This window comes from Salvelinus fontinalis, chromosome 18 (genome assembly GCF_029448725.1).
Source record: "Salvelinus fontinalis isolate EN_2023a chromosome 18, ASM2944872v1, whole genome shotgun sequence".
Classification (NCBI taxonomy): domain Eukaryota; kingdom Metazoa; phylum Chordata; class Actinopteri; order Salmoniformes; family Salmonidae; genus Salvelinus; species Salvelinus fontinalis.
This window is the reverse complement of record NC_074682.1, coordinates 28,396,192-28,422,003: the sequence shown is the minus strand read 5'-3', so window position 1 is coordinate 28,422,003 and position 25,812 is coordinate 28,396,192. Positions and strand designations below refer to the sequence as shown.

The 25,812-nt window shown below is 45.5% G+C and overlaps 1 protein-coding gene across 1 annotated transcript in view; it reads right to left on the bottom strand.

Annotated features, from left to right (window-relative positions):
- LOC129815888 (dihydropyridine-sensitive L-type skeletal muscle calcium channel subunit alpha-1-like) overlaps positions 1 to 19,421 on the bottom strand; it is a 98,832-nt gene extending 79,411 nt beyond the window's left edge. The window contains exons 1-6 of the mRNA XM_055870061.1: positions 18,893 to 19,421; positions 14,174 to 14,279; positions 9,602 to 9,741; positions 9,278 to 9,420; positions 7,166 to 7,318; positions 6,873 to 7,078 (exon numbers count right to left, since the gene is read on the bottom strand). Of these exons, the coding sequence (XP_055726036.1) occupies positions 6,873 to 7,078; positions 7,166 to 7,318; positions 9,278 to 9,420; positions 9,602 to 9,741; positions 14,174 to 14,279; positions 18,893 to 19,083 (939 nt within the window). The 5' untranslated portion in view covers positions 19,084 to 19,421. The remainder of the gene's footprint in view (positions 1 to 6,872; positions 7,079 to 7,165; positions 7,319 to 9,277; positions 9,421 to 9,601; positions 9,742 to 14,173; positions 14,280 to 18,892) is intronic.
- Positions 19,422 to 25,812: the final 6,391 nt, after the last annotated feature.

The window sequence follows — 25,812 nt, the reverse complement described above, 5'->3', positions numbered from 1 at the left end:
CCACTGCAAACCCCCTGGAAGCAGAGGGTAGGCATTAACCCTCCATACCCCCATAACAGAGCTTTGCTCTTGCCCCAGTTCATCTTAGCTGAAGAAGCTCCCTCGTGCACCTTCAGACTAGTCTCTAGTGCCTGCATATCCTGCCCATCACTGACCATCACAGTTGCATTTGCCCGATAGAGGGCATCCTTGTCTAATGCCCTGCCTCACCCAGACTGGCCTACTGAACCCCCCTTCCACCTTGACCATACATGACGCCCCAGCATACAACATCTTCACACAAGCTAAAAACCTTTCCCCAAACACAGACATCACATTAAACAGATACTCATGGTCCACTCTATCAAAAGCCTTCTCTTGGTCTAAAGAGACCAGTCCAACGTTCACATTAGAACCTCTCAACAAGTCCAACATGTTCCTGATTAAGAACAAGTTGTCCGTGATTGAGCGTCCCAGTACACAATATGCCTGGAAAAAAACTGCCCAGGTCCCTACGTAATTCAGCTAAATTAGCCTGGAGGCCTACATTGCCTTGCCCCACCATCTCTACCTCCACTTCACTGATACTACGCTCGAGTTCCCCCAATACTTTCCTGGCCTCTGAGGATGAGAGAGCTGTATAATGTTAACAGAAAAGCAGAATTTGGACTTTTCTCACATCCGACCATTGACTCAAAGATTCATACTACTCTTTTTGCTGCCCCCACCTTTCACAAAAAGTCTGGAAACCTGAGCAAAAACACCATGGCATCTTGTAAGAGCTTTACATTAAACTTCCAATAGGATTCGTGCCGAGGCCCTGGTGAAATAGACAGCCGAGCCATAAAACCCACCGGGAGAATGGTAGCGTAAAACCCACCGGGAGAATGGTAGCGCCCAACAGCCTATTGCTCTGATTTCTGGACATGCTCTAGTCGGGCTGCACTCACCCTAGCTCCAAAGACCTTCACCCATGTATACTGTCTTGTGTTGGGATGTTTAGTTCTCCAAACATCCACTAGGTCAAACTGCAACCTCTAAAGATTCTGACCCTTTTTTTCAATTTTCACCTAAAATGACATACCCAAATCTAACTGCCTGTAGCTCAGGACCTGAGGCAAGGATATGCATAGTATTGATACCATTTGAAAGGAAACACTTTGAAGTTTGTGGAAATGTGAAATTAATGTAGGAGAATATAACACATTAGATCTGGTAAAAGATAATACCATCATCTTTGAAATGCAGGAGAAAGGCCATAATGTATTATTCCAGCCCAGGCACAATTTAGACTTTGGCCACTAGATGGCATCAGTGTATGTGCAAAGTTTTAGTCTGATCTAATGAACCATTGTATATCTGCTCAAAATGTTGTATCAAGACTGCCCAAATATGCCTAAATGGTTTATTAATACATTTTCAAGTTCATAATTGTGCACCCTCCTCAAACAATAGCATGGTATTTTTTCACTGTAATAGCTACTGTAAATTGGACAGTGCAGTTAGATTAACAAGAATTCAAGCTTTCTGCTCACATCAGATATGTCTATGTTCTAGGATTTTTTTGTTTGTTTCTAACAACCTCATGCTTCTCACATTAGGCTACATTAGCTCAACAGTCCCACGAGGAGGACACTGATCCTGTAGAGGTTTTTAATGATGTCCCTTAACACCCCACTGAGCCTGAATGAGACTCCTCCCCATTTCTATCTTTCCTAAAATCCATCATACAGTTCCAGTCCACGCTTACCACCAGCGTCTCCTCATGCGCTACCTGTGAGATTTCCTGTCTGACACCCCCTCTCTCTCCCTGTGCTAGGTGCATGCACATTTATAAGGACAAAACCCCTGTTGTTAATGTCTGCTTTTACTACAAGCAGTCTACCCCTACACACCTCCTTTGAGAGGCAAATTTTTCCCACCATACCCGGTGCAAAAAGGACTGCCACCCCTGCACTAACATTTGTTCCACGACTCAGCACACTTGCCCTTTTCTACCAGAGCCCCCAATTGACTTCATTCATCGCATCACTATGAGTCTTCTGCAGAAACAACACCTGTACTTGTTTTGGTTTTACATATTCACCCAACAAACTCCTCTTTCCTGTATCTCTGGCGCCATTTAAATTAAGCGAGCCTCTCCGAAGAGTTTCCATAAGTGGGAGAAAGGCCAGCAATGAAAGAGACCAATAACAAACCTCAAAAAGCCCCAGTGCCAGAAAAAAACTATTCATCTCAATAGCATCTGAAGGTTGACCCTTACGCACGGTTGTGACTCACTTCCTCAACCTAAAATGTTTCCTTGGTAAGAGGATACCATGCCCCTCATTTTTCATAGCGTGTTGTACTGACCTTATAAACTTTCCCGGATCGCAAAAAAAGCTTCAAGATTAACGTTTTTCCCTTCAGTCTCATTCAGGAACCTTGACAGTTCCCTCATCGTGTACTTTGACACCTCTGCCTGACAGGCTGTCAGCTCTGGACCCATTGAGGAAGAGTCTGAAAAGAAAGCCTCCTCATCGTCCTATTCCTCAGACTCACCTTCCACCTCCTCATCTCCATCTCCCATTCTGACCACCTGCCCTTTCTCTCTAGTCGGGGCCTCCCCCCAGCTCCAGGCAAAGGTTCCTTAGTGCCTTTGACCACATCAGCCTCTCCCCTCCCACCTTTCTTCTCTCCATTTTTCCTCTTCGGCTTGACATCCTCCTCCACCACCCCAGTTGCTTGCACTTCCCCACTATACTCTCCTTATCCACTAGCATAACCTGACTAGACCCAGTCTCATCTACACCACCATCCATAACCTGACTAGACCCAGCCTCATCTACACCACCATCCATAGCCTGACTAGACCCAGCCTGATCTACACCACCATCCATAGCCTGACTAGAACCAGCCTCATCTACACCACCATCCATAGCCTGACTAGAACCAGCCTGATCTACACCACCATCCATAGCATGACTAGACCCAGCCTGATCTACACCACCATCCATAACCTGACTAGACCCAGCCTCATCTACACCACCATCCATAACATGACTAGACCCAGCCTCATCTACACCACCATCCATAGCCTGACTAGAACCAGCCTGATCTACACCACCATCCATAGCATGACTAGAACCAGCCTCATCTACACCACCATCCATAGCCTGACTAGAACCAGCCTCATCTACACCACCATCCATAGCATGACTAGACACCACCTGATTTATACCACCATCTATAGTATGACTAGGCCCAGCCTCTGCTGCCTTCGTCTCATTCCCCCCTGCACGTTGACCTTGATTTCCCCCACTGGCGCTTGTGCCCTCACCTTGTCTACAGCCTTTATGTGCCTTTATGCCCCAAATCCCCACACTCAAAACACTGGCAAATCCACACACTCAAAACACTGGCAAATCCGCACACTCAAAACACTGGCAAATCCGCACACTCAAAACACTGGCAAATCCGCACACTCTGTGCTGGCAAACTCCACGCAGAGCTCCTCCCCATGCCTCACTTTAAAAATGCATGTTTAGCCTGTTGAGGCTAGGGGGTGCTGTTGTCACTATTTCTGGAAATCGTGTAATTTTTAAACGGCTTCCTACTAAATTCTTGATCGTACAATATGCATATTATTATTATTATTGGATAGAAAACAGTCTCTAGTTTCTATAGCCGTTGAAATTTTGTCTCTGAGTGGAACAGAACTCATTCTACAGCAATTTCCCTGACATGGAGTCAGATTTCACACATTTTGGCCCCTGATCTGGAGTCAGTTTAAAGGCCACTGTGAACGCTATGAGCATACAGACACTGCTTACGTCTTCCCCTGGATGCCTTTACGTGATGACGCTTTGAATGGTGTCGATTGCGCAATCACAGCCACTATAAAACAAAAACACGTGTAGGTAGGAACTCTTTTCCAGATGCGTCGGGCGCGCGGTGGACACCGACCTGCTCTTTTTCCAAGCATTAGTGTAGCCAGTTATATTTCTCCGGTCATGTTTCTACTCGTTATAGGAGTTAAAAACATCATAAGGTAGTTAATTTAAACCGTTTTATAGCAATTTATATCCGTTTAGTGCGATTTTGGGACATTTATTTCTGAGACACTGTGAATCTCTGGGCACGGTTCCAGTTCATGCCGAACGCAATGGGCATTTCTACATGGCAAGAGGACAGCTTTCGACCAAAAGACGATTAGACCCAAGAAAGGATTCTTTGCCCAAGATTCTGATTAAAGAACAGCTCAAAGTAGGAACAATTTATTATGATAAATCGTGTTTCTGTCGAAAAATGTTAATCGCTTATGACGCCATTTTGTTTGACGTAGCTTCGCTTGGCGCAAACTGTATTGAAAAGTAAGGGTAATTAAAAAAATGTAAATCAGCGATTGTATTAAGAATTAAATTGTCTATCAATCGCTGTCCACCCTATATTTTTTAGTCACGTTTATGAGTATTTATGTATACGACTAGATCACTATCTAATATGGCGCACGACATTGTCTGACCAGCTGGGCAACTTTTGTCATTGTCTAACCATGATTTTGGTGGCTAAATATGCACATTTTCGAACAAACTGTATATGGATTGTGTAATATGATGTTACAGGAGTGTCATCTGAAGAATTCTGAGAAGGTTAGTGAAAAAATTTATATATTTTGGCGATGTTTACGTTATCGCTCTCTTTGGCTAGAATCAATGCTGGGGTAATGTTTGCACATGTGGTATGCTAATATAACGATTTATTGTGTTTTCGCTGTAAGACACTTAGAAAATCTGAAATATTGTCTGTATTCACAGGATCTGTGTCTTTCGATTAGTGTATGCTGTGTATTTTTACGAAATGTTTGATGATAGTAATTAGGTAAACATGTTGCTCTATGTATTTATTCTAGTCCATTTGTGACGGTGGGTGCAATTGTGAACTATGACATCTACCTGAAATATGCACATTTTTCTAACAAAACCTATCCTATACCATAAATATGTTATCAGACTGTCATCTGATGAGGTTTTTTCTTGGTTAGTGGCTATCAATATCTTAGTTTAGCCGAATTGGTGATAGCTACTGGTGTTGGTGGACAAATAAAAGATGGTGTCTTATGCTAATGTGTTTAGCTAATAGATTTACATCTTTACATATTGTGTCTTCCCTGTAAAACATTTTAAAAATCGGACATATTGGCTGGATTCACACGATCTGTGTCTTTCATTAGCTGTATTGGACTTTAATGTGTGAAAGTTAAATATTTAAAAAATATATATTTTTTGAATTTCGCGGCTCTGCCTTTTCAGTGGAATGTGGGGGGGGTGTGCCGCTAGCGGCACCCCAGTCCTAGACAGGTTAACTGTTGCTCATTGTTTTTCAGAAACATGAATACTTGCCTCCGGAATGAAACAACGTGCTTAACGGCATCTGCCTGAAAGCCCGCTGACAGTACACGAAAACCACTAGCAAACTTACAAAACCAACTCAGCTCTTTCCGGATTTGATCATCCATAATAAATGGAGGCAGATTTGCAACTACCACCCTAGTCGAAAGAGGAGAAATCAGCACTACCCACCAAATGTACTATTTTCATGAACACAACCACAGCTTTGTTCATTCTGGATGCGGAATGTATAAATTCAGCTCCTGCCTGTTCGCGGACCGCGAGCAGAACCTCCTCCACCTTAACTCCAATATCAGGACACACCTGACGTAACGACAGCGTTTCCTCTGCGCTAGGCTGCGAAGCCATCGCGCATACCACACCATTCAAATCCCCAGGAAACTAAAACTCTGTCCTCTTCCTCTTCCCTAACTTTGAAAAATAAAAACAGTGGGTACCGCTAAGCTAACAGTGCCTTGAAACAACACCATAGAAAATAAACATTTAAAGAAAAGACTAAGGAAAGAATCAAGAAAATAAGTAAGGGGCCTCCCGGGTGGCACAGTGGTCTAGGGCACTGCATCGCAGTGCTAACTGCGCGTCTCTGGGTTCGCGCCCAGGCTCTGTCGCAGCCGGCCGCGACCGGGAGGTCCGTGGGGCGACGCACAATTGGCATAGCGTCGTCCGGGGTAGGGAGGGTTTGGCCGGTAGGGATATCCTTGTCTCATCGCGCTCCAGCGACTCCTGTGGCGGCCGGGCGCAGTGCGTGCCAACCAAGGGGGCCAGGTACACGGTGTTTCCTCCGACACATTGGTGCGGCTGGCTTCCGGGTTGGAGGCGAGCTGTGTTAAGAAGCAGTACGGCTGGTTGGGTTGTGCTTCGGAGGACGCATGGCTTTCGACCTTCGTCTCTCCCGAGCCCGTACGGGAGTTGTAGCGATGAGACAAGGTAGTAATTACTAGCGATTGGATACCACAAAAATTGGGGAGAAAATGGGATAAAAAAAAATAATAATAAAAAATAATAATAATAATAATAAGTAAGGACAGAGCCCTCCACACGGCCTCTCAACTACAAAACACTCCCAGCATGCACTTAAAGAGAGAGAGAGAGAGATGGAGAGACAGACATGAACAGAGTGATAGTACAGATATGTACAGATATGGGCTACATTAACTGAGGCAACTTAAAAGAAACGATAAACCTGCATACTGCTCTTGCTAGTATCACTGTTTTTTATTTAAGCTTATGTGTTGGCCTCTTGGATTTCCTCAGAGCTTTTTATGAATGCCATGAGGCCGATTGGTAACCGTCAATAAAAAAAGAGGGATACTAGCAAGAGCAGTGTGCGGGTTTCTCTATTCTTTTAAGTTACGTTGTTGTTACCATGCACTTACAACCAGATAGCTCAGATATGCAAAAGCCTTATTGAAATTTGAACTTCATAAAGTGCTGTAAATCAGAGATATACAACACAGTAGTAATATACAGTATATGGGTATAGGGGGTGATGTAATACAGTACCCAGTATAACACATCGGTCCAGCCCTGGGTAGTGATGCACTGGTAGACAGTGAGCATAGCGAAGCCCAGGTTGTCAAAGTGTGTGATGCCGTTGTTGGGTCCGGCCCAACCTGCCCTACAGTCTGTCCCGTTGATGGTGCAGCGCCGCCCGTTCCCGGCTTGGGCACAAGGAGATGGCTTCTCATTCTCCACCGTGGCTATGATATCTGAAGGACAATTGGGGAAAAGATATAGGCAGGGTGAGTGTGTGTGCTTGTGCATGTATATGCATAAATGTGTGTTCTGTTCCTTACTTGTGCCTGTGTAGTAGCAGGTTTTGTGCATCTTGCACTTGAAGAGCTCCAGTCCCACGATGGCATAGATAGTGACCATGAAGAATACCAGCAGGGAGATGTGGAACAGAGGTAACATGGACTTCAGGATGGAATTCATCACCACCTGCAGGCCTGGAGGGTGACCACACATTTTAAACGTCATAGGCCTAGTAGTCGACCAATGATAAGTTAACTTAATCAGACTGCAAACTCACTGGAATTATCCAAATCAAGTTGTATTTGACACTAGCATTGTTGCTGAAGGAAAGTGTTTTCGGAATGTGGTTGTGGTGAGTGCTAGGCTCCTCTCACCACCAACGTGCTCTCTGCTTCCTGTAACGGACACAACGTGCTCTCTGCTTCCTGTAACGGGGGCAACGTGCTCTCTGCTTCCTGTAACGGGGGCAACGTGCTCTCTGCTTCCTGTAACTGGGGCAACGTGCTCTCTGTTTCCTGTAACGGGGGCAACATGCTCTCTGCTTCCTGTAAGGGGTGCAACGTGCTCTCTGCTTCCTGTAACTGAGGCAACGTGCTCTCTGTTTCCTGTAACGGGGGCAACATGCTCTCTGCTTCCTGTAATGGGGGCAACGTGCTCTCTGCTTCCTGTAACTGGGGCAACGTGCTCTCTGTTTCCTGTAACGGGGGCAACATGCTCTCTGCTTCCTGTAATGGGGGCAACGTGCTCTCTGTTTCCTGTAACGGGGGCAACATGCTCCCTGCTTCCTGTAACGGGGGCAACATGCTCTCGGCTTCCTGTAATGGGGGCAACGTGCTCTCTGCTTCCTGTAACTGGGGCAACGTGCTCTCTGTTTCCTGTAATGGGGGCAACATGCTCTCTGCTTCCTGTAACGGGGGCAACATGCTCTATGCTTCCCGCGACAACAGGGCGATGATTGTTTTGAATGCGCCCGAATTCCCCGCAAAACATATAATTTACCATTAATCCTCGTAATTTCCCAGTAATTTAGAATTGTTACAATTCCAATGGTGAATGAAGGAGTCAGGCGCAGAGAGCAAGGTAGGTTCGAGCAAGTGGATATATATTTTAATATTCCAAAATAGAATATAAACGAGAAGGCTATGCCACACAACACAAGGGCGCGTCAACATCTAGTCCACAATAAACAAGGACAAAATCCACACGAATACAAACACCACAAACAGAATAACAAGCCCACACAAAATCCAGCGGGCCTACTGCCCTTAAATAGCCTACCCACAAAACTAAACTCAAAACAGGTGCACCCAATCAGCCCAAACTAACAGAAACAAAAAGAAGAGAATCGATGGCAGCTAGTAGGCCGGTGACGACGACCGCCGAGCGCCGCCCGAACAGGAAGAGGCACCGTCTTCGGCGGGATTCGTGACAAGAATGTTAGTGTTTGCTTATATCAACCACTTCTGTTAATTCATTAAATGTATTAGGCTAAGGCTATCGCGTTAATTTACCGTTCTCATATTCAGAATTTAGACATATTGTTTGCAGAGTTTACAAACTAGGCTACATTAGTGAGAAAAAAGTTTTGGTTTATTTAGTTTCATTAAAAATATATATATATCCGATGTCTTTTGTTTGGATCGCTCCGTGTGTGTCTGGTTTCTCTGTCACGCCAAGGCGCCAAATACTGAGATAGCACGCAACAAATACGTGGTGTCAAGTGACTCCTCAGAGTCAGTATCCTATGCCTACTGTGAGTTGAGATAAAAGTGTTCCGTTTAGGAACTGTGATGTTATATCACAATTAAGTATCATTTTGACTAATTTTCTAATGTAATGACTGATATGGAAATTAAATGAACTAAATGAACCAGTTTCTTGGTAATTGCCCATTTTGTTGGGCCCAGTGCATACAGTAGGCCTTGTGTTTGAGGTCCTTAAAGGCAGATTCATTTTGGTTTCTCAAGGGGAGGCTATCTTGCCCTATATACCTGTGTCCATTCAGGTCAGGTTAAGCTAGATTCAGAGGCTATTTATTTTGACTATATGGATCACCAAGACTTGTAAATAAATCTATACTTTAACCTGCCTTGCCTTCTGCTGATTTCCTGCCCTTATGACTGCTACAAGGTCTATTTTACAGTGATCCTTACTGGGGACTCCAGAGACCAGCCTGAGGGGCCGGAGCACCCTGAACGCCCTGAGGGCCTTCATATCGAAGCCTCCTCCCTTCTCCCCTGGTTGAGCCTCCACACCACTGATATAGGTGATGGAGTCACCGATGACTGCGAACAGCCTGGAGAGGGAGAGAAGGGGGAGAGGATAGGGAGAGGGGAGAAGAGAGACAGAGGGAGAGGTAAGAAGTTCAAAGATAGAAGAGCACGAAAGGGAGATAAACAACATCATATGGGTTCACAGAAAGAAAAGTTATAGCATGGCAGTACATTTCCATCTCCATATCCGTTGTCCCTACTTACCCAACAGACACACAGACAAAGTCCAGTATGTTCCAACAGTTCCGTAGATATGCATTCTCGTGAAATAGAAATCCATAGGCTACTATCTTTAGAAAGCACTCTATGGAGAAGACGATGAGGAAGATGTACTCCAGACTTTCCTGTAAAACATCAATGACGGCTTGTTAGGGTATCATGATGTACTAACTACAGTTCCCATAATTCAATGTGTAATGGACTACAATTTATTGATTCTGCTTGGTAGCAAATGCTCCAAACATGCTATAACTGGCTAGTTTGTCAGGGATTAGGAGTCAATGGCACAACAACCATTTCTAGTATATTCTTTTTACACTACACAGGGAATATTGAGTCATTTTGTAGTATTTACAAGAGGTAATCTGACTAAGTCATTGATCCTGCTTGGTAAAAATCCCCCAGTATAGCTCCCTGGTCTGTGTATTTGTGTCTCTCCTCTCCCATTACAGGCCAGGCATACAGGGAATGGCCCCGCTGACTAACAACTGAACACTTCAGAGCTAAGGTCCCCAAAATGGCACCTACTCACTCACCGCCCTGTATGATTTTATTAACGCTTCACATCCCTCACATAATACTCAGACAGCACCCAGGTCAAATCCAAATCAAATTTTATTTGTCACATACACATGGTTAGCAGATGTTAATGCGAGTGTAGCGAAATGCTTGTGCTTCTAGTTCCGACAATGCAGTAATAACCAACAAGTAATCTAACCTAACAATTCCACAACTACTACCTTATACACACAAGTGTAAAGGGATAAAGAATATGTACATAAAGATATATGAATGAGTGATGGTACAGAACGGCATTGGCAAGATGCAGTAGATGGTATAGAGTACAGTATATACATATGAGATGAGTAATGTAGGGTATGTAAACATTATATTAAGTGGCATTGTTTAAAGTGGCTAGTGGTACATTTTTACATAATTTCCATCAATTCCCATTATTAAAGTGGCTGGAGTTGAGTCAGTATGTTGGCAGCGGCCGCTAAATGTTAGTGGTGGCTGTTTAACAGTCTGATGGCCTTGAGATAGAAGCTGTTTTTCAGTCTCTCGGTCCCTGCTTTGATGCACCTGTACTGACCTCGCCTTCTGGATGATAGCGGGTGAACAGGCAGTGGCTTGGGTGGTTGTTGTCCTTGATGATCTTTATGGCCTTCCTGTGATATCGGGTGGTGTAGGTGTCCTGGAGGGCAGGTAGTTTGCCCCCGGTGATGCGTTGTGCAGACCTCACTACCCTCTGGAGAGCCTTACGGTTGTGGGCGGAGCAGTTGCCGTACCAGGCGGGGATACAGCCCGACAGGATGCTCTCGATTGTGCATCTGTAGAAGTTTGTGAGAGCTTTTGGTGACAAGCCGAATTTCTTCAGCCTCCTGAGGTTGAAGAGGCGCTGCTGCGCCTTCTTCACAACGCTGTCTGTGTGGGTGGACCAATTCAGTTTGTCCGTGATGTGTACACCGAGGAACTTAAAACTTTCCACCTTCTCCACTACTGACCCGTCGATGTGGATAGGGGGGTGCTCCCTCTGCTGTTTCCTGAAGTCCACAATCATCTCCTTTGTTTTGTTGACGTTGAGTGTGGGGTTATTTTCCTGACACCACACTCCGAGGGCCCTCACCTCCTCCCTGTAGGCCGTCTCGTCGTTGTTGGGGGTCTCCCTCCAGACAGAGCTTCCTTATCCCAGTTGGACTTATTGTTTAGAGATAATGGTTATTAGTATAAAAAATGGTCTGCCTTCATTTTTTTAAATCTACAAAGCAGTATATCAATTAATCAGTCTACTTATTTGTATTTGTACAGTCTGTTATATAGGGGCTCTTGACTTACAAGACATCTAATGTGTATATACTTTTGTGCCTGTATCATAACTTGGCAAATGAACTTAAACTTGAACTTGAAACGTGATCATGAGCATGAGCAAGTGATAAATAAAAAAACAAATAGGCATACGTCTGTGATGACAGATACACCAACAAGTGGCCATGGGTAACGTGTTCTATTTGAGGTAGGATTTCTTAATAGGGTCTGACTATTCAGCCCACCAGGGTAAGGGCATGTGGAAGCAGTTTACAGCGTAAAAACAATACCTTTAATAACGGTTCAAAGTGCTGTACTGTATGTAGCACAGTGAACCTCAATTACACTGGGGTTAGATTCTGTCAAGTCATGATCATTCCTATAGGGGCATTTATAGAATGTGTCTTTGGGTTTCACATACTAACACACACACACACACACACACACACACACACACACACACGCACACACACACACACACACACACACACACACACACACACACACACGCACGCACGCACGCACGCACGCACGCGCGCACACACACACACACACACACACACACACACACACACACACACACACACACACACACACACACACACACACACACACACACACACACACACACACACACACACACACACATATTGATTACATGATGCGGCTCAACAGTGGCGTCACACATTCCTCTGGTGCCCCACTGAGTCCATGTGGTATGGTAGGTGGATATATATAAAGCCTTTACACACCCAGCTGAGGGGAGGGGACCAGGGGGAGGGGACCAGGAGGGGGAGAGGCAGCATCTGTCCCTCTCAGTCAGCTGGGTCAAGGACATTATGCAGCAGGGACGGGGACAGTCTCTCTATGGGTCTGTGCTTTACAGGTAAAAAAGCTATTGTAACCTGATGGCCACTGCTCTGGTGTGAACAGAGTCCCTCTGTCTCTGACATCACAATGTGGCCCAGGTTAAGATCCGTAGAACAGACATCATGACTAGAAGGAACAAATTATGTTTTTTAAGCCAAGAGTCAATTTTAGAATCGGTTGCATCAAGCTCACAGCTATACATGTTTACTCTACTGTAGCTTAAGCTGCAACTGCAAACATGTAAAGTTTGAATCTGGATCACTGCTATTTCAGCAACTCTATGAAACTCTCTTTCCTCTTTATCTATCCTATCCAAGAAATAAAACTAAAACATAGGAGAGGAGTGGGACAGCCCCACTCCTTAAAAAAAAAAGGAAATTAAATGTTGCCATGCTACTGTACAACAGTAGCTTATCAAAAGAGAAGACGCAACACAGCATCAGTCTGTATTTCCTTCATAATACTGTTTTGATGCCTACTCTCTAGTGGATGTCTGTGAGCTAAAAAATGACCAGCCTTTATTAGGGTTACAAAAATATCCTCTTGGAGATGGCCTTTGATGGGTAGACAACTTAGCTCTAGTACAATCTGACCCAGCATTTCACAGCCTATAATAACTGAGACCACTATAATTATCCATAACAGTATTCCAACTAGTACACCACAGTATAACAACACTATCACAGCACATGTAAATCTTGCACTGATGTTACATAAAAAAAACACATTTTTCTTTTCAGTACACACAAGATTTGAGAAGTGCACATTCAGCCATGGCGAAAGGTGAACTGTATCTTAGATCATTCAAAAAGCCAGACTCCAAATAGCACAGGTCATTACAGTTACAGAACACCCCATCCCTTCTACCTACAGGCAGATGAAACTTAGCCTGGATCTGTGTCTCTGTAACTGTAAGTGACGGATGACTGAGATATTGCAGGCATCAGGTCAGTGGTTCCACCCCAGCCAAAGCACATGGCAGCTGCTTCTCATGTGGCTGATTAAGAAAACTGCACACCCCCTCACTACATGATTCTCAGTAATAGGGTGTAGTAGGCCGAAAAGTATCCCTGTTCATTCCTGTCCTCACCCTGCTTCAACACGGCTGGATTCATACACCAAGCAACAGGTCACTATCATCCCAGAGAACATGGACATGTACAGTATATTGATGCATCATCAGGTTTCTCTGACACACAAATACACTCATATTGTACAGCAGTCTACACTCACACATGTCCACTGATGATGACATACAGAGACGATAGGGTGCAGGGCTTCTTCACGTCTATTTTGACAACCTCTATCTTTATCTCCTGACTGGGTCACTCAGAAATAGACATCTCGCTCTACCCATTTCTTAAATGGGCATTTTGTGGTTGATTTCATTATCTTTTTCAGACAAAACTCAAAATGAGCAGAACTATCATAGTTGGATAGCAGTTAGTTCCAGTCTGGCATCGGGCCCACAACATTTCAAGCCCTTGCTGCTAGATCAAATTGCACTGAAACTGGATTACACCAAACATCCAGGCCTTCGTGCCTGTTATAAGTCATGAGAAGTGTAGCCAAGATGGCCACACTAGACTCCAGATCCCAGTTTGCTTGATTTATGAACTGTGCTCCTACAACAGAACGGTGACCAATTTGCAGCAGGGCCACGAAATAACCAGCTCATTCACCTCCATGATCGAGGTATGAATGCGATGCTCACTACACATTCAGACATACATGTTCTGTGTATTCATGTCAGACAGGGAGGCTTCCTGTGAAAACCCTGGTTCCCAACCTCAATTCATTCAACCACAACTAGTAGAATAAGATGCTCTGCATCATATGAGATGTGAGATGGGTACTGGGTCCATACGGGTCAGTACTCACCAGGTTACTGTTGGTGTTGTTGCTGTCCTCCTCAGGCATGGGCAGGAACACAGCCAGGGCCACACAGTTGGCAAAGATGGTCAGCAGGATAATGATCTCGAACGGTCTGAAGGCAAACACTTAGGAAAGGTTCAATTTACACTGTGTACACACATCCAGTGGATTACAGAGATGCAAGTACTAGCGTAAAAATTACCCAATTTTCATATTTGAGTAAAAGTAAAGATACCTTAACAGAAAATGACTCAAGTAAAAGTAAAAGTCACCCAGTAAAATCTTACTTGAGCAAAAGTCAAAAAGTATTTGGTTTTAAATATACTTAAGTATCAAAAGTAAATGTAATTGCTAAAACTATTTCAAATTCCTTATATCAAGCAAAACCTTGTTTTTTAAATTTACGGATAGCCAGGGGCACACTCCAACACTCATACATAGTTTACAAACAAAGCATTTGTGTTTAGTGAGTCCGCCAGATCAGATGCAGTAGGGATGACCAGGGATTTTCTTTTTAAGTGTGTGAATTAGACCATTTTCCTGTCCTGCTAAGCATTCAACATGTTAATGAGTACTTTTGGGTGGCAGGGAAAATGTATGTAGTAGAAAGTACATTATTTTCTTTAGGAATGTAGTGGAGTAAAAGTAGAAGTTGTCAAAGAAATAAAGAGTAAAGTAAAGTACAGATATCCCAAAAAACGACTAAAGCAGTACTTTCAAGTATTTTTACTTAAGTACTTTACACCACTGGATGCAAGATGTATAGTATTAATATCATTTCAAAAGACAGTGAGATGCTCACAGAGTATCTTTTCGGTGTGTGGGGTATGCTCATTTATTTTCAAACACACAGGAACACACTGATATTACCTAACCAAGCAGTATGGATGGATATGGATAGCTATTCCACTGTTCGAGGCCTTCAGGTAGCACACATGCATCTCGATGAGATCTTACAACCTCACCCAACTATCAGATGACTGATCTAAATAGCCTTAAGGTGTACAGTATGGTTTAACAGGCTACCGTAGGCCTCATATTACAGTGAACTCGTGCTCTAGCTAGTTTTGTGTCAGTTGTTTGTCCAGGGCTACAACAACAACGTGTGCTGTTCAGGGGTATTGGAGGAGCTGAGAAACACTAGGTTACTGGATAACTATTAACAGCGTAACCATTGCAATCTTGGCAATCTGAATCATAAAAATGTGAGTCATCAATAAAGTGAGTCTGCTGTATGTGCATGTCAGTGCCACCCGACCCCTCAATAGGGACGTCCCCATATCTAAAACACTGGAAGACGTTTGAGGCCAACACAATGGGTCAGTTACAAGAAAATCTGACCTATTTACATTGCCACCTGTGGTACAGATCAATCAATCAATAAAATGTATTTATAAAGCCCTTTTTACATCAGCAGATGTCACAAAGTGGTATACAGAAACCCAGTCTAAAACCCCAAACAGCAAGCAATGCAGATGTAGAAGCACGGTGGCTAGGAAAAACTCCCTAGAAAGGCAGGAACCTAGGAAGAAACCTAGAGAGGAACCAGGCTCTGAGGGGTGGCCAGGCCTCTTCTGGCTGTACCGGGTGAAGATGGTGGAGAGTTCAAATATCTGGCTCCCTTCAGTACAGCACATTCAAATGGTCCATCTTGTGTAATATTACACTCCTGGATGTGTAATAAATACAAAGCCATAATCAGGGTACTATCATGGATGATATACCACAACTACATTATCATCACCATTCCATTCTTGTGGGCCGGCTAAGGAGTATTGGTGTCCCTGAGGGATCTTTGGCCTGGTTTGCTAACTACCTCTCTCAAAGAGTGCAGTATATAAAGTCAGAAAATCTGCTGTCTCAGCCAATGCCTGTCACCAAGGGAGTACCCCAAGGCTCAATCCTAGGCCCCACACTCTTCTCAATTTACATCAACAACATAACTCAGGCAGTAGGAAGCTCTCTCATCCATTTATATGCAGATGATACAGTCTTATACACAGCTGGCCCCTCCCCGGATGTTGTGTTAAATAATCTACAACAAAGCTTTCTTAGTGTCCAACAAGCTTTCTCTACCCTTAACCCTGTTCTGAACACCTCCAAAACAAAGGTCATGTGGTTTGGTAAGAAGAATGCCCCTCTCCCCACAGGTGTGATTACTACCTCTGAGGGTTTAGAGCTTGAGGTAGTCACCTCATACAAGTACTTGGGAGTATGGCTAGACGGTACACTGCCCTTCTCTCATAACAAAGCTGCAGGCTAAAGTTCAATCTAGACTTGGTTTCCTCTATTGTAATCGCTCCACTTTCACCCCAGCTGCCAAACTAACCCTGATTCAGATTACCATCCTACCCATGCTAGATTACGGCGACATAATTTATAGATCGTCAGGAAAGGGTGTTCTCGAGCGGCTAGATGTTCTTTTCCATTCGGCCATCAGATTTGCCACCAATGCTCCTTATAGGACACATCACTGCACTCTATACTCCTCTGTAAACTGGTCTTCTCTGTATACCCGTCGCAAGACCCGCTGGTCGATGCGTATTTATAAAACCCTCTTAGGCCTCACTCCCCCCTATCTGAGATATCTACTGCAGCCCTCGTCCTCCACATACAACACCCGTTCTGCCAGTCACATACAACACACGTTCTGCCAGTCACATACAACACCCGTTCTGCCAGTCACATTCTGTCAAAGGTCCCCAAAGCACACACATCCCTGGGTCGCTCCTCTTTTCAGTTCGCTGCAGCTAGAGACTGGAACGAGCTGCAACAAACTCAAACTGGACAGTTTTATCTCAATCTCTTCATTCAAAGACTCAATCATGGACACTCTTACTGGCAGTTGTGGGTGCTTTGACGGATGTATTGTTGTCTCTACCTTCTTGCCCTTTGTGCTGTTGTCTGTGCCCAATAATGTTTGTACCATGTTTTGTGCTGCTACCACTTTTTGTTGCTACCGTGTTGTTGTTATGTTGTGTTGCTATCATGCTGTGTTGTCATGTGTCGCTGCTTTGCTACGCTGTTGTCTTAAGTCTCTCTTTATGTGGTGTTGTGTTGTCTCTCTTGTTGTGATGTGTGTTTTGTCCTATATCTATATTGTATTTATTTATTTTTTAAATCCCAGGACCCCGTCCCCGCAGGAGGCCTTTTGCCTTTTGGTAGGCCGTCATTGTAAATAAGAATTTGTTCTTAACTGACTTGCCTAGTTAAATAAAGGTTCAATAAATCAAATAAATACAAATGATGCTGTGCCCTCTCAGACTGCAGTAGCCAGTCCCGCCAGCAGTCTGTATCTGAGGCAGTGTTCTCACAGCGTGTCTGTTTTTAGGTTGTGACGAGGGAGGACAGGTGTCCGTACAACCCCAGGAATATCATTACGCCGCATATTTTACATGTCCAGAAACGTCCATCAACGGCTTCACTGGATTATAACACATCTCAGTGGAACATTACTGCAGCCAGAGGAATTACTCATAACCTAAACAGAACTGCAGCCTTGTACATGGGATTCATTATGAACAGGGCTGAATTGGGATTCTGAGCAGTGGTGGAATTGCCCTGAAGATATTATGCATTTACAAGATCATTCAAAAAGAATTGTGTTGTCTCCCAGTCACTACCCACTGTGGGTTGACTCCACTCCATCTTGATGCTACATCATGTTGTTATAAAACCCATAGTTTGAGCTCATAACTCTTGGTACAGCAGGGCTATCAACCTGTACAGCAGGGCTATCAACCTGTACAGCAGGGCTATCAACCTGTACAACAGGGCTATCAACCTGTACAGCAGGGCTATCAACCTGTCGCTCTAGTGCTCAAGTGAGCTTGAAGCCACTCTACAGATGTAACCAGTGTTCAGCATGGCTGCAGACTGGACTCAACCTCCATAAAATATAACGGCTGTGTTCTACTGGAGGCTGCTGAGGGGAGGACGGCTCATAATAATGGCTGGAACTGAGTGAATGGAATGGCATCATACACATTGAAACTATGTTTGATGTATTTGGTACAATTCCACTAATTCTGCTCCAGCCATTACCATGAGCCCGTCCTGCCCAATTAAGCTGCCACCAACCTCCTGTGCTGTGTTCAGTGGTTTTTATGTGTATGTTGGACTGTAATGTCTGAGTGTATCAGAGTAATAATCATTCTACTACTGCTATATATAGAGACTCAACTTTATAAAGAGATGACTCATCACTCACTCAGCCATTCAGATCCCTGAGGCAGTTGTTCCCAAACTCTCTGCTGCTCGGATCCATTCAAAGACTTCAGAGTCCTCTGTGATCCATCAAATACACAAATCCTTATCTCTCTAACAGCCCAGTCATTATCCAGACCACCATGTGGAAAACACTACTGGGTTGAATTGGCCATCAGTACAAGACCAAACTAAAGGTGCATTATCATCAACAGTCATTTTCTATCCTGCAAGTCCAAACACAGGCTTCACTATCTGGCCATGTAAGAAACAATATAAGTGCAGTGCTTTCAAACCATGAATGCCTAAGAGCCTGACCTGCTTCATGGTTAAAACCTTTCACATCAGTCTGTTTGTGCTGTGTTGACAAGACAGCACAAACAGATCTGACATCAGGCTACATAATTTCTACATGACTCTGAGCATGGCTATCAAGTGACAACCCGTCCCATTTTCCCACACACTCCTGTCCCCTGACCCCTGACCTCTGGCCTCTGGCCCCTGACCACTAAAGGATACTTCCATTCCACGATGTTAATGGCAGCCTTGCGGAAAGGGTTCTTCAGCGTGAGGAAGAAGAGAGAGCGTGCGGGCCGAGGGTTTCCTCCAGTGGCCAGGAGCTTCTTTAGCTTCTCCTTCTGCTTTCTCTTCAGAGTTTCCTCGTCCATAATGTAGGACTGCAGGTTCGGTTCACCACCACTGTCCCCCATCTTGACTCTACCTGGAAAGTTTGGATGAAGTGAAGTCGGTCGCTAAAATGGCCTCCTCAGCCAGCCAGCTACTGTACTCCCAAACTGATCTGGTCCTCCAGATATTGGCCCAAGTTGGCCCAAGTGAAGATGGTTGCCTTCGGTGCTGTATTCCACCAGGTCAGCTAGCTCAGCTAATCTAGGTCTGCTCTGACAATGTAATCCTACTAGTCCTCTTCATAACCTGCTGGGTCTGCACTCCTCTCTCCTCTCTGCTGTCTATATCTCCCTGTCCTCTTTCTTGGTCATACACTCTATGACTGACAGTGTCTGACTGTCTCTCTCCCGTTCCCCTCTCTCTCTCTCTCTCTCTCTCTCTCTCTCTCTCGCTCCCTTTCTGATATGACAGGACTGTGCCTCTCTGTGAGAGTATTGGTTGGAGGAACAGTTGGTCAGCCGAATAATAAATATAGACAATCATTGTCATTCTGCTGCGGAGGGGTGACATGGGGGACATGGGCAAAGATATATGAGAGGGGTGAGTGGGCATGGCTGGAGGTATGGTGTGTGTGTGTGTGTGTGTGTGTGTGTGTGTGTGTGTGTGTGTGTGTGTGTGTGTGTGTGTGTGTGTGTGTGTGTGTGTGTGTGTGTGTGTGTGTGTGTGTGTGTGTGTGTGTGTGTGTGTGTGTGTGTGTGTGTGTGTTGGCAGGTGTGTACATTTAACAAGAGTGAAGGGTAAGGCAGGGTAAGACACATAGTATTTCATTCTCGGCCCTACAGTAATATTGTGTCATTGGCTAAAAGGGTTGGAGTGGTGTCCTGTCATTGGTCGTAGCAGACATTGGCTTTGCTGTATGACTTTCAATTACCTTTTAGCTGCCTTGACAGACATGACTTCTACCACTGGAGTTGAGGATTCTCCTCATTGGCTGACTGAACCCTCCATGACCTCTGATGTATGTTTGGGAATCAAGCGCAGTGCTAGTTCATACATGATGAACGGAGGAAATAAATTATCGCAGATTGTATTTTATTTTGTTCTGCATAGGTTTGAGTAAGCTGGGGAGGGTTGAAGCTTATTCCCATGAATGTGTTTCTTCTGAGTCTACCTTTGATGTATCCATGACAGTGAAGGATGACATGAACTGTGGTTTCTGTTGCTGGACAGTTGGGACATCAACTGTGTTGTGCTTTCATATTTTATGAAGAGAGTGGTTAAGGCTTAACTAGTGGTGAGACAGTGGTTAAGGCTTAACTAGTGGTGAGCCAGTGGTTAAGGCTTAACTAGTGGTGAGACAGTGGTTAAGGCTTAACTAGTGGTGAGACAGTGGTTAAGGCTTAACTAGTGGTGAGACAGTGGTTAAGGCTTAACTAGTGGTGAGACAGTGGTTAAGGCTTAACTAGTGGTGAGACAGTGGTTAAGGCTTAACTAGTGGTGAGACAGTGGTTAAGGCTTAACTAGTGGTGAGACAGTGGTTAAGGCTTAACTAGTGGTGAGACAGTGGTTAAGGCTTAACTAGTGGTGAGACAGTGGTTAAGGCTTAACTATTGGTGAGACAATGGTTAAGTCCTAACTAGTGGTGAGACAGTGGTTAAGGCCTAACTAGTGGTGAGACAGTGGTTAAGGCTTAACTAGTGGTGAGACAGTGGTTAAGGCTTAACTAGTGGTGAGACAGTGGTTAAGGCTTAACTAGTGGTGAGACAGTGGTTAAGGCCTAACTAGTGGTAAGAGAGTGGTTAAGGCCTAACTAGTGGTGAGACAGTGGTTAAGGCCTAACTAGTGGTGAAAGAGTGGTTAAGGCCTAACTAGTGGTAAGAGAGTGGTTAACGCCTAACTAGTGGTAAGAGAGTGGTTAAGGCCTAGCTAGTGGTGAGAGAGTGGTTAAGGCCTAGCTAGTGGTGAGAGAGTGGTTAAGGCCTAACTAAATCAAATCAAATCAAGTTTATTTTATATAGCCCTTCGTACATCAGCTAATATCTCGAACTGCTGTACAGAAACCCAGCCTAAAACCCCAAACAGCAAGCAATGCAGGTGTAGAAGCACGGTGGCTGGGAAAAACTCCCTAGAAAGGCCAAAACCTAGGAAGAAACCTAGAGAGGAACCAGGCTATGAGGGGTTGCCAGTCCTCTTCTGGCTGTGCCGGGTGGAGATTATAACAGAACATGGCCAAGATGTTCAAAAAATGTTCATAAATGACCAGCATGGTCAAATAATAATCAGGAATAAATGTTAGTTGGCTTTTCATGGCCGATCATTAAGAGTTGAAAACAGCAGGTCTGGGACAGGTAGCACGTCCGGTGGACAGTGGTGGGTAAACTAGTGGTGAGATGGTGGTTAAGGCCTAGCTAGTGGTGAGACGGCGGTCAAGGCCTAGCTAGTGGTGAGAGAGTGGGTAAAGCCTAACTAGTGGTGAGAGAGTGGGTAAAGCCTAGCTAGTGGTGAGAGAGTGGGTAAAGCCTAGCTAGTGGTGAGACAGCGGTTAAGACCTAGCTAGTGGTGAGATGGTGGTTAAGGCCTAGCTAGTGGTGAGAGAGTGGTTAAGGCCTATCTAGTGGTGAGAGAGTGGTTAAGGCCTAGCTAGTGGTGAGAGAGTGGTTAAGGCCTAGCTAATGGTGAGAGAGTGGTTAAGGCCTAGCTAGTGGTGAGAGAGTGGGTAAAGCCTAGCTAGTGGTGAGAGAGCGGTTAAGGCCTAGCTAGTGGTGAGAGAGTGGGTGAAGCCTAGCTAGTGGTGAATGAGTGGGTAAAGCCTTGCTAGTGGTGAGAGAGTGGGTAAAGCCTAGCTAGTGGTGAGAGAGTGGGTAAAGCCTAGCTAATGGTGAGAGAGCGGTTAAGGCCTAGCTAGTGGTGAGAGAGCGGTTAAGGCCTAGCTAGTGGTGAGAGAGTGGTTAAGGCCTAGCTATTGGTGAGAGAGTGGTTAAGGCCTAACAAGTGGTGAGAGAGTGGTTAAGACCTAGCTAGTGGTGAGAGGGTGGTTAAGACCTAGCTAGTGGTGAGAGAGTGGTTAAGACCTAGCTAGTGGTGAGAGGGTGGTTAAGACCTAGCTAGTGGTGAGAGAGTGGGTAAAGCCTAACTAGTGGTGAGAGAGTGGGTAAAGCCTAGCTAGTGGTGAGAGAGTGGGTAAAGCCTAGCTAGTGGTGAGACAGCGGTTAAGACCTAGCTAGTGGTGAGATGGTGGTTAAGGCCTAGCTAGTGGTGAGAGAGTGGTTAAGGCCTATCTAGTGGTGAGAGAGTGGTTAAGGCCTAGCTAGTGGTGAGAGAGTGGTTAAGGCCTAGCTAATGGTGAGAGAGTGGGTAAAGCCTAGCTAGTGGTGAGAGAGTGGGTAAAGCCTAGCTAGTGGTGAGAGAGTGGCTAAGGCCTAGCTAGTGGTGAGAGAGTGATTAAGGCCTAACTAGTGGTGAGACAGTGGTTAACGCCTAACTAGTGGTAAGAGAGTGGTTAAGGCCTAGCTAGTGGTGAGAGAGTGGTTAAGGCCTAGCTAGTGGTGAGAGAGTGGTTAAGGCCTAACAAGTGGTGAGAGAGTGGTTAAGGCCTAACTAGTGGTGAGACAGTGGTTAACGCCTAACTAGTGGTAAGAGAGTGGTTAAGGCCTAGCTAGTGGTGAGAGAGTGGTTAAGGCCTAGCTAGTGGTGAGAGAGTGGTTAAGGCCTAACAAGTGGTGAGACAGTGGTTAAGGCCTAACTAGTGGTGAGAGAGTGGTTAAGGCCTAACTAGTGGTGAGACAGTGGTTAAGGCCTAGCTAGTGGCGAGAGACTGCTAAGGCCTAGCTAGTTGTGAGACGGAGGTTAAGACCCATCTAGTGGTGAGAGAGTGGTTAAGGCCTATCTAGTGGTGAGAGAGTGGTTAAGTCCTAGCTAGTGGTGAGAGAGTGGTTAAGGCCTAGCTAGTGGTGAGAGAGTGGGTAAAGCCTAGCTTGTGGTGAGAGAGTGGGTAAAGCCTAACTAGTGGTGAGAGAGTGGGTAAAGCCTAGCTAGTGGTGAGACAGTGGGTAAAGCCTTGCTAGTGGTGAGACAGCGGTTAAGGCCTAGCTACTGGTGAGATGGTGTTTAAGGCCTAGCTAGTGGTGAGAGTGGTTAAGGCCTAGCTAGTAGTGAGATAGTGGTTAAGGCCTAGCTAGTGGTGAGATGGTGGTTAAGAACTAGCTAGTGGTGAGAGAGTGGTTAAGGCGTATCTAGTGGTGAGATAGTGGTTAAGGCCTAGCTAGTGGTGAGAGAGTGGTTAAGGCCTAGCTAGTGGTGAGAGAGCGGTTAAGGCCTAGCTAGTGGTGAGAGAGTGGGTAAAGCCTAGCTAGTGGTGAGAGAGTGGGTAAAGCCTAGCTAGTGGTGAGAGAGTGGCTAAGGCCTAGCTAGTGGTGAGAGAGTGGTTAAGGCGTAACAAGTGGTGAGACAGTGGTTAAGGCCTAACTAGTGGTGAGAGGGTGGTTAAGGCCTAACTAGTGGTGAGACAGTGGTTAAGGCCTAGCTAGTGGCGAGAGACTGGTTAAGGCCTAGCTAGTGATGAGACGGCGGTTAAGACCTAGCTAGTGGTGAGAGAGTGGTTAAGGCCTATCTAGTGGTGAGAGAGTGGTTAAGGCCTAGCTAGTGGTGAGAGAGTGGTTAAGGCCTAGCTAGTGGTGAGACAGTGGTTAAGACCTAGCTAGTGGTGAGATGGTGGTTAAGGCCTAGCAAGTGGTGAGAGAGTGGTTAAGGCCTAGCTAGTGGTGAGAGAGTGATTAAGTCCTAGCTAGTGGTGAGAGAGTGGTTAAGGCCTAGCTAGTGGTGAGAGAGTGGGTAAAGCCTAGCTAGTGGTGAGAGAGTGTGTAAAGCCTAGCTAGTGGTGAGAGAGTGGGTAAAGCCTTGCTAGTGGTGAGACAGCGGTTAAGGCCTAGCTAGTGTTGAGAGAGTGGGTAAAGCCTTGCTAGTGGTGAGAGAGTGGGTAAAGCCTAGCTAGTGGTGAGAGAGTGGGTAAAGCCTAGCTAGTGGTGAGAGAGTGGGTAAAGCCTAGCTAGTGGTGAGAGAGTGGGTAAAGCCTTGCTAGTGGTGAGACAGCGGTTAAGGCCTAGCTAGTGGTGAGAGAGTGGTTAAGGCCTAGCTAGTGGTGAGAGAGTGGGTAAAGCCTAGCTAGTGGTGAAAGAGTGGTTAAAGCCTAGCTAGTGGTGAGAGAGTGGGTAAAGCCTAGCTAGTGGTGAGAGAGTGGGTAAAGCCTTGCTAGTGGTGAGAGAGTGGGTAAATTCTAGCTAATGGTGAGAGAGTGGTTAAGGCTTAGCTAGTGTTGAGAGAGTGGGTAAAGCCTTGCTAGTGGTGAGAGAGTGGGTAAAGCCTAGCTAGTGGTAAGAGAGTGGGTAAAGCCTAGCTAGTGGTGAGAGAGTGGGTAAAGCCTAGCTAGTGGTGAGAGAGTGGGTAAAGCCTAGCTAGTGGTGAGAGAGTGGTTAAGGCCTAGCTAGTGGTGAGAGAGTGGTTAAGGCCTAACAAGTGGTGAGACAGTGGTTAAGACCTAGCTAGTGGTGAGAGAATGGTTAAGGCCTATCTAGTGGTGAGAGAGTGGTTAAGTCCTAGCTAGGGGTGAGAGAGTGGTTAAGGCCTAGCTAGTGGTGAGAGAGTGGGTAAAGCCTAGCTAGTGGTGAGAGAGTGGGTAAAGCCTTGCTAGTGGTGAGAGAGCGGTTAAGGCCTAGCTAGTGGTGAGAGAGTGGGTAAATTCTAGCTAATGGTGAGAGAGTGGTTAAGGCTTAGCTAGTGGTGAGAGAGTCGGTAAAGCCTTGCTAGTGGTGAGAGAGTGGGTAAAGCCTAGCTAGTGGTGAGAGAGTGGGTAAAGCCTAGCTAGTGGTGAGAGAGTGGCTAAGGCCTAGCTAGTGGTGAGAGAGTGATTAAGGCCTAACTAGTGGTGAGACAGTGGTTAACGCCTAACTAGTGGTAAGAGAGTGGTTAAGGCCTAGCTAGTGGTGAGAGAGTGGTTAAGGCCTAGCTAGTGGTGAGAGAGTGGTTAAGGCCTAACAAGTGGTGAGAGAGTGGTTAAGGCCTAACTAGTGGTGAGACAGTGGTTAACGCCTAACTAGTGGTAAGAGAGTGGTTAAGGCCTAGCTAGTGGTGAGAGAGTGGTTAAGGCCTAGCTAGTGGTGAGAGAGTGGTTAAGGCGTAACAAGTGGTGAGACAGTGGTTAAGGCCTAACTAGTGGTGAGAGGGTGGTTAAGGCCTAACTAGTGGTGAGACAGTGGTTAAGGCCTAGCTAGTGGCGAGAGACTGGTTAAGGCCTAGCTAGTGATGAGACGGCGGTTAAGACCTAGCTAGTGGTGAGAGAGTGGTTAAGGCCTATCTAGTGGTGAGAGAGTGGTTAAGGCCTAGCTAGTGGTGAGAGAGTGGTTAAGGCCTAGCTAGTGGTGAGACAGTGGTTAAGACCTAGCTAGTGGTGAGATGGTGGTTAAGGCCTAGCAAGTGGTGAGAGAGTGGTTAAGGCCTAGCTAGTGGTGAGAGAGTGATTAAGTCCTAGCTAGTGGTGAGAGAGTGGTTAAGGCCTAGCTAGTGGTGAGAGAGTGGGTAAAGCCTAGCTAGTGGTGAGAGAGTGTGTAAAGCCTAGCTAGTGGTGAGAGAGTGGGTAAAGCCTTGCTAGTGGTGAGACAGCGGTTAAGGCCTAGCTAGTGGTGAGATGGTGGTTAAGAACTAGCTGGTGGTGAGAGAGTGGTTAAGGCGTATCTAGTGGTGAGATAGTGGTTAAGGTCTAGCTAGTGGTGAGAGAGTGGTTAAGGCCTAGCTAGTGGTGAGAGAGTGGGTAAAGCCTA